Below are 9,298 nucleotides of genomic sequence, written 5' to 3' on the forward strand. Positions count from 1 at the left end.
TGTAATAATATTACAATTTTGTTGCTACTTGCATTACAAAGGCTCTTTAAATATCTGCACAATGGACGGATTAAATACATATCAGATGTGTTTTCCTTCCTGCTACAAGCAGCTGAAGTTTGTGTGCACGGAGGAGGAAATTGGTGGTGAGGTCCACAACTTTGGATGAGTGGAGATATTCCTCTTATTTTTGTAGCATGAGAGGCTGAGAATGTGATGGTAAAGTGTAAACTGCATCAAGGACAGAAAAAAAAAATCACATTGCGGCTTTAACTGTGCAAACATCTGCACAAAGAGCATGCTAACACCAAGCTAGCCAGGGAGAAAATTCTTACAGATTTGATTTTGTCATGATCCTGGGTCTTTTGACCCAGCGTTTTAAGTTTGAGTTTATTTTGTTCATTAGGTTATCTAAGTTCATTTGGTTATTAGACTCCTTGTGTTTTCTTCCCCTGTATTTAAGCTTCCCTTCACCCTTCGTGTTTCATGCTGCATGTCTTATGTTATCAAGTTTGTATTATCATGTCTGTCTCATGTTTCCTGTTTTATTTTGAAGGAGTCGTGTGTTCTTTGTTCATTGTATTTTGTTTCACTTCCCTTGTCCTGTCCTTAGGCTCATGTCAGTCAGCTGTTCCTCCATGTGTTCCCACTTCCCCTAATCACCTCCTGTGTATTTAAGTCCTCTGTTTTCAGCGTGTGATTGTCAGGTCGTCTGTTGCCCACGCCATGTTTCCAAGTTTCTTGTCTAGGTTTTTCTTATTGTTTGTTTAGATTCCCCAGTTTAGGTTTGTGTTAATTTTGCTTCAGTTTCCCTTGCCCTTTGTTTGTACCTTTTCTACCAGCTATATTAAACGGCTCGCCTTTTGTTAACATTTCAAGTTCTGTTCCCTGTTCCTTGGAGTCTGCGTTTTGGGTCTTTTTGTCAACCCCTACAGTCTGCCCTCGCCAGACTGTGACAGATTTCCTTGAATTGAAACTCTTCAAACAAACACACACACACACTGTGTTCTGAATCTTTTCAGCCACTCAATGATGTTCCTGCTGTTTTTAGTCTGTGGTTGAGGTTTAGCTGTTTGTCTGTTCTTTGTTATCTGCTCTGAATAGAGGTGTGTACCAGTTAGAAACACAGTTCAAATTTTCCATCAGCACTACTTCTGAAACCCACAGAACCACACGACAGGAATGACACATGAGCGCAAAGTTTATTGACGCTGCAGAGGAAGCAGTTCACTGCTGTATAGAAGCAACAGAGGTGCCACACTTAGAAATGAAATGTAACAAAAAGCAAACTTTATTGAGGACAATTAAAATAATTCATTACATTTATATTTTAGTTACGCTTTGTTACACTATATGCAGACAGACTTATACAACCACTGAGAGTGATTACAAGGGCTGCGTGGGCCAGTTAGAGACCAGCAGCTGGACATCAGTGGTTGGACCGGTGGACTGCTTCAGTGAAAAGTAGGCGACGTTGGGCACTGGCTTAAAGTCTAAACACAAACACACACAGTTCAACATGAGAAGGATAAGCAGCTCTGAAAACTCAGTTATGTTTATGTAAAGTAAACTGACAGAATGGGGAGAGGATTTAAATTTAAATGTGTTGTTGAGTGTTCAGACAGTGACGCTGAGACATCATCTCTCTGAAACATTAAACTGTTACAGAAGAAACAAACTCCAGATAAAGCTTCATTTATGTAAGTTCAGTTTAAAGTTTAACAGATTAACAGTCCACATGGCTGTACAAAAGAATTTTAACTACAAAATACGAAATAAACTAAAATAAATTAACTGCTGAGTATGGACATATCTTCCTATTTTCACACATTTTACAGGTTGTTTACACTTTACAGATGGAGGTTGCTGCTGATGTGATTTTATCTTAATAAAAGTCATTTTTACAATTTGATCTGCTGAGTCTGTCAGATCTGTCACATTCTGTGGTATTGTATGGTAAATGGTAGATGGCCTGTATTTATATAGCGCTTTTCTAGTCCCTAAGGACCCCAAAGCGCTTTACATATCCAGTCATCCACCCATTCACACACACATTCACACACTGGTGATGGCAAGCTACATTGTAGCCACAGCCACCCTGGGGCGCACTGAATATAACGCATTGTATATAACAGGGGTGCCCAATCCCGGTCCTCGAGAGCTACTGTCCTGCAGCTTTTAGATGCATCCTTGTTCCCACACACCTGAATCAAATGAATGGCTTGTTATCAGGCCTTAGCCAAACATGATGGCATGCTGAAGAGATCAAACCATTTGATTCAGCTGTGTTGGAGTAGGGATGCATCTAAAAGCTGCAGGATAGTAGCTTTTAAGGACTGGGATTGGGCACCCCTGGTATATAATATTGGTCTATTTATAAAAAGCTACAGAGGCCAAGAAGAACAACTTAATACGTTCCGGAAGCTCACTTTCATTGAAGAAAAGAGACAAACACTGCATAAATAATTACTCTGTTTTTAGTGAATAAAGAGCAGCTGTACCAGAGTGTGTTTGTTCAAACAGCTGTTTGTCCATAACTGATGTCTTCTGTTCTCAGGGCTGAGTGGACAGGAACGGGATCACTCTCTGCACAACAAAACACACAGAGAGGACATCACTGCAAATACTAGAAGTTATAGAAGTGATGCTATTGAACAGGATGTGTGTAAAAAGATAAAATTTATTACTATTCCTATGTAGCACAATGAAAAAAATTCCTAAAAATTTGATCAGCTCTTTTTTGGGGGGAAAAACCCACTAGATATATTTGTTCACTTATTGTTTTTAAATATGAGAAGAAAACACACATTTTATGACGTCTTCATGACATCCGTCTTGCATAAATATATCCTGATCACAGGCATAACAACTCTATGTGAGATACTGTGGCCTCTCATAAACTCACAATCTTTTTCAGCTAGGCCAGTGGTTCTCAATACCACTGTGACATTAACAGTCCTGCAGTACAACCTGAGGAGCTGAAGTATTTTTATCTGACAGGGGAAACATGACGACCACAGAGCTGTTGTTTCTGTTAACAGACTAACCACAGGCTGAAAAACACATGCAAAGAGCAGCATTCATTAACGGTCACCTACAAACTCAGAACACCTACAGTGAGTTCAATTCTAGTCTTTAAATAAGTTCCGTAAAATGGTATCATTGAATGAAATCATCCATTTTCTGAATCACTGATCCATCTTATGGAAACACAAAGTGTGGAGTCTATTCCAGCTGAGATACACAGCAGAAAGGTTACCAGTCCATCACAGGACTAACAAAGAGACAGACAACTAAACACTCGTTCACACCTACAACAGGTGTTCTGACAAACCATCCTACTTAACTTAACTGAAGCTGCAAATTTGATAATTTTGTGCAAAAAGCAGATAGCGTTTTCATTCAGGAGCTGCATCCTTCGGAGGCCACATTTGAAGGCCAATTACGTCACAGCCAGACGACGAAGGCTGTCCCAATTCTAAGACTGCTCCAAACGGGGCCGACAAATGCGTCCTTCATTTCCCCTGATTTGAAAGATGGGTCTTCTATTCTTCGTGGCCTACCATATCTCAGAAATCATAGCGCGGTAACTGGTGAGACAACTGGTGACGCAAATCTGAAGGCTACACCGTCCCACTTCACAGCCTCGCATTTCTGGCATTTCTGGTCTTTGGAGGACCTTGCCCACGTCGACCATGAAGGCTGAGTTCTTCGAGGAATGTGGCCAATGAATTGAGATACAGCTCGGGTACTCCGGCTTCCTCCCACAGTCCAGAGGCATGCAGTTACTGGGGTAAGGTTATTAAGGGCAATTCTAAATTGCCAAGGTGTGAATGTAACCTTGAATGGCTAACCCTATGTCACGCTGGCATCCTCTCGTCCTGTGGTAGCAGGGATAGGCTCCAGCCCTGCAATGGCCCTGACAAGAATAAGCAAAATAGAACGACCTGCAGCAGCAGTCCCCAAGCTTTTTTGCGCCACGGTTCAGTTTAATGTCAGACAATATTTTCATGGACAAGCCTAAGGTGTTGCGGATAAATACAACAAAATAAAATGTTACGACGAAGATAAAAACGTTGTTATTTTGTAAATATAATAATAAACGCTAATTCACTGTGTAACTGTTTAACTTTATTAGGCGCGTCCTGCTGGTGAAAAGTAAAAACTAAAAAACGCTCGACACAGCATATTAAACACTACCTCTGCTTCCTCTGATTGGCTGTTGCCGATGATTTGAGATTTTCTCTCTCTGTATGTGATGTCATCATCTCCAACTTCTCCCCCATCAGCTGAAATCAGTCAGAATGAACAGCAAAATAATTTACTCTTTCATACTCTGAGAAAAATATTAGTGAACATCACATCAAAATAATTTACCATGAAATAGAAAGTCTGAGTCTCACCATCAAGTTTCCTGTGAACACACGGTCTCCCTAACAGAACCAGTAACACCAGTAAGAACCCACAGATTGATTTAAGAAATGACAACACAGAGAGAGCAGTGGAGGACAGTGATGGAGGAGGTGTGGATGTAGGTGGAGGTGTGGTTGTATTAATGGAGGCTGATGTAGGTGGAGGTGTGGTGGTGTGTTTCTCTAAAATAAAGCAAACACAGTCATTAAGTTGTCGTCACATTGTGAATGTTGAAAGCTGCAGAAACACAGACAGGTGAGTGTGTCACCTGTGACAGTGATCCAGCTGGATGGAGACTCTCCATGACCGCTGATGTCACACTTGTAGAGGCCTTCATCAGACCTGGAAACATGCTGGATGGTCATGTGACCTGTAGGCTGCTTCCTGATGAGGGAGCCATCTTTATAGAAAGCAGCTGGGAGGTTGGAGGGAGTGGTCTTTGTTTTACAGAGCAGAGTGACGTCATCTCCCTCCATCACGGGGAGGACAGGACTCTGCAGGATCACTGATCCACCTCAACACAGAGACAAACTACAGCATTTCATCCATTTACACACAGCTTCATCAACACTAACTCCACACACTCAGCTTACCAGCGACTGTCAGGTTAACCATGTTACTGATGGGACCCTCTCTGGACTCACACCAGTAAACTCCACTGTGTGATGTGTAAATGTAACTGATGTTACAGGAAGAACCAGCTGCTTCTCCCCACTCATCTCCACACTGAGTCCTCTGTTGTTTGCTTGTGTTTCTCCTCAGAGTCCATCCAGCAGAGCTGTCGTCCTCCTCACAGCTCAGAGACACAAAGTCTCTAATAAAGAACTGAGAGCTGCTGGGACTCACAGTCAGACGAGCTGTGAAGTGTTAAAATGAAAAATCATCTTTCTTATAATGTTAATACAATTGCAAATTCATTCAATCACAGAAACCCTTCACCAAATCTAAAGAATGAGCAGCTCATATAATACTGTACAATTTTTTTTGTGATTTTGGGGGCCATAACTACAAGCATAGAGATGATAAAGTCATGTAAATGGTAAATGGCCTGTATTTATATAGCGCTTTACTAGTCCCTAAGGACCCCAAAGCGCTTTACATATCCAGTCATCCACCCATTCACACACACAATCACACACTGATGATGGCAAGCTACATTGTAGCCACAGCCACCCTGGGGCGCACTGACAGAGGCGAGGCTGCCGGACACTGGCGCCACCGGGCCCTCTGACCACCACCAGTAGGCAACGGGTGAAGTGTCTTGCCCAAGGACACAACGACCAAGACTGTCCAAGCCGGGGCTCGAACCGGCAACCTTCCGTTTACAAGGCAAACTCCCAACTCTTGAGCCACGATCGCCCTTAGTTGCATCAATACTGTCATCCCCCTAAATTTCAACATAAATCATTGATGAGATCTAGAAACAGTAACTTAAGTCTGATGCAAATGATCATGGAATTTTTTGAATGCATGCACTGATTGAATAATAAATAAATTATTCTGTTCATCCGGACGTGTAATTTTTAGTGGGAAAAATGTTTTAATAATCATCTAAGTGACTTCTTCAGTCTCTTAAACAAGTGTTTTTTTTCATAATACAACATAGAAAACTAATGAAATTCTAAAAGAGACATATGATGATAGCATCAGGTCTCAAAAAAGTTTGGACAACAGCCAGGAAAAGGAAGTGGTTGCAAAAAGAAACAGCTGGAGGAGATTTTGCAACAAATTAGTTGCAAAAGTTAAATGACAACAGGTTATTAACACGATTGGGTGTAAAAAGAGCATTTTAGAGAGACAGAATTTCCAGAAGTTAAGATTGGCAGAGGTTCACTAAACTAGAAACCAAAAACCACAACTTTAAAATTCCAGCAGCTCAGTTCCCATGAACGGTTTATGAACGGTTGTTAATAAAAGAGGGGATATGTCAAAGGTAGCCCGTGCCAACTTTTTTGATCTAGGTTGCTGCCATCAAATTTAAGTGACTTTTTTGTCTTAAAAATTGTCTAGTTTTCCATTTTAAATTATTAAATAATTTTTAAACATTTGATATGTTTTTAATGTTATTTCAGTGCTGTGAAAAATATTTGCCCCTTTACTGAGTTCTCTTTTTTTTTTTTGCAAATTTCTCACACATACATGTTTCAGCTCAAACAAAAAGTGTGATCATCATGTAAAATACAATTTCATTTGTTGCAGCAAACCTCAACTATCTCAACCTCGTATATGAAAAAAAGTAAGTTCATGTGAAACCTGGCCCCACCTTATCATGCAAACACAATGAGTTCACCCGAAACTCTGGCTGATTGGCCCAGAGTTTCACACCCAGTTACTCCCACTAGGTTTATATCTGGGACTCTCCACCATTTGACCTTAGAACTGAAGAAGCTTCTCGGATGAGAGGTGAAACGTCTTCAAGCAACTTAAAGAAGTCCAGACGCTTTTCTTTGCAAGCTCCTTTGACTACGATGACCTGGATGACTGAGAACCTTCACAGACATATTTTTCCAAGCATAACTTGTTGCCCACATGTTGCCCATATCTTCATGCCATATTTAAACTGTTTGCTTGGCATATATTGTATGAAAGGACAATCCTCCCTAAAAATGACCAGGCACTCATTCACCATGATGTTTGAATTTAGGACCTAGATAAGTGACTGGCACTCCACACACTTGCCTGTGATCACTGCCAGTTTGTCTTGTTGACGACAGCCTCGTCTCGTATCACAAGACCAAGGACAAGCAAATCATCCATAACAACATGAAGTGTTGTAGTTGCCCGAGAAATTGTCTGACCAGACTCTGCATACCATAAACTCCTGATAGATTAATTTCTAAACACCACTTAGAATTAAGACTCGTGTATGATTTGATGTTGTAAGTCGCATTTACCATTATGGTTTTGATGGACTCAGTCAGGAGCCGTTCTCTCTCCTCCTTACTAGTGTAGTGATCAAATATCTAGAAAAGAGCCTCATTTATAGTGTATTGGAGCTGCTACATAATGAACTGAAAACTTTTTGAGGCATGTCTCAAAATAGTATTACACATCAAAGCTTCACATTTTTTTGAAAATGTTAAGAAATCATTTTTGTGGACAAACTCATGGAATCTTAGGTTAGTCTAATCAAATTAACTACATTTTTTAAGAGATAAAACTTTTAAATGGGTTAAATTTGACCAGAACACAACATGAAAACCGTTCTAGTAGGACTTAATATTAAGATCACAAGCACAATCCCAAGACCTGAGAACTAGCTAACCTAAATTCATAATTTAGTTTATTTGTTATTAGTAACTCCTGCACTTTTCTGCTCTGAGGAGCAAAAATGTCTGCTCTGAAGATTCCTATTGAAAGCCTCAAACCTGGGGAGTCGCAGAATAATTAAAAAGATTTAAACTGTGATAGAAGGTTACTGACCTTGGTTTGTAAAGCAGAGCAGCCATGAGATCAGAACTAAAGATAAATGACACACGGTTAATTAACATACTTAACTTTGTTTTTCTTTATGGCAAAACAAATAAATAAAGTGCTATCACAGAGATAATAAAATAGAGATTATAGATCATGCCCTCTATATTTCCATCTTCAGAGAAACAGAGTTTTCATTCACTGACAGCATTTAGAGATAAAACCAAACTGTTGTTATTTTTCTCCAAAAAAATTGTTGTATTTTTAAACACTAAAACACTGAATTTAACACATAACATGTAAATAAAATACTTACAGAACTGAAATTGTAATGAAATTTCCTCCATGGCACTTCTCAGTTTTGTGATTTTTTTTACACCTTTTTTTGTTAATATTACCAACGAGAGCCCGCCCACTTCCTTAATGTCGCTCTTGTTCTCTCTGTCTCTATGTGCGTGTGAGTGTGTGCAAGTATTTGTCACACTAAATTTATTTTTTATTTCGTATTTTCTTACTCATTTTCTTTAAATAAAAAATGCACAGCCAGAATTAGCCTAAATAACCTAAAACCAGCAGTTTTATCATTGGTGACTTTACTTCATGCTATTACCAGCTCCTATGGAGTCAAGGTCCCCACCAATGACTGTACTGGTAGTCGGCAGGCACTATGCAAAGCTGTATGCTGTAAACAGGGGACAGTGTCAAAATATGTTCAACAACAAGTATTATGGTGTGTTAAGCCAAGTCTCAGTGATACACATGAAGTCCAGGTTCAAGGGCAATAAGGCCACGGGTTCCAGGCGCCATCAAGAAGCCGCCAGGACTGAGGCAGGTACGTACCTGAGCGCCCAGCCCCGAACACCGACAAGCACCAACGCACTGACGGCTGAGGGCATCGGCCACCGGGAGGTAGTGTGGTGGGTGGAGCTAGGCCTCCACCCCTTGGGGGCCCTAAGATGTTCCAGGAGAGGCGGATGTGGGGACTCGACCTCATAGACATAGACAAACTGGCACACACAGACACAAGCATACGTTCCCAACCCTCATTCACACAAATACTCAGCACTCACCCAACGTGGAGACAAACAGAAATGAGCACTATATACACTATAGGTGTATATTCATACTCCCCAGACATACTCTATACTCCCAGGTCAAACTTTGGAGGACACAGATTTATTTATTTTACCTTAAAGCCATCACAGCACCCTGAGCATGCATCCCCAAACTTCTCTGGTCTCACATGCTGTGCATTTTGGACTCTGTCATCTTGACAGTGCTGGAGGGTTTGCTGGTGCACTTCAGTGTCAGTAGGTGGCAGCACCAGACCATGGTTTTGCCTTGGGACGGTCATTAGAAGAGCAATTTTCATCACAAAGCTTTCAAACACACACACACACACACACACACACACACACACACACACACAGATGTGTGGTTCCAAATGTAAAATCCAAATCAACACCTAAAC

At 40.7% G+C, this 9,298-nt stretch overlaps 1 protein-coding gene across 1 annotated transcript; it reads right to left on the reverse strand.

Annotated features, from left to right (window-relative positions):
• Positions 1 to 1,386: 1,386 nt before the first annotated feature.
• Positions 1,387 to 8,821, reverse strand: LOC308409173 (sialoadhesin-like; the record flags this gene model as incomplete). Its single annotated transcript, XM_080901736.1, has 5 exons — positions 1,387 to 1,493; positions 4,467 to 4,595; positions 4,682 to 4,927; positions 5,007 to 5,270; positions 8,668 to 8,821. The coding sequence occupies 5 exons, from the start codon at positions 8,819 to 8,821 to the stop codon at positions 1,387 to 1,389; spliced, it is 900 nt and encodes a 299-aa protein (XP_080757862.1).
• Positions 8,822 to 9,298: the final 477 nt, after the last annotated feature.

Source organism: Rhamphochromis sp. 'chilingali' (assembly GCF_963969265.1).
Source record: "Rhamphochromis sp. 'chilingali' genome assembly, chromosome: 1".
NCBI lineage: Eukaryota > Metazoa > Chordata > Actinopteri > Cichliformes > Cichlidae > Rhamphochromis > Rhamphochromis sp. 'chilingali'.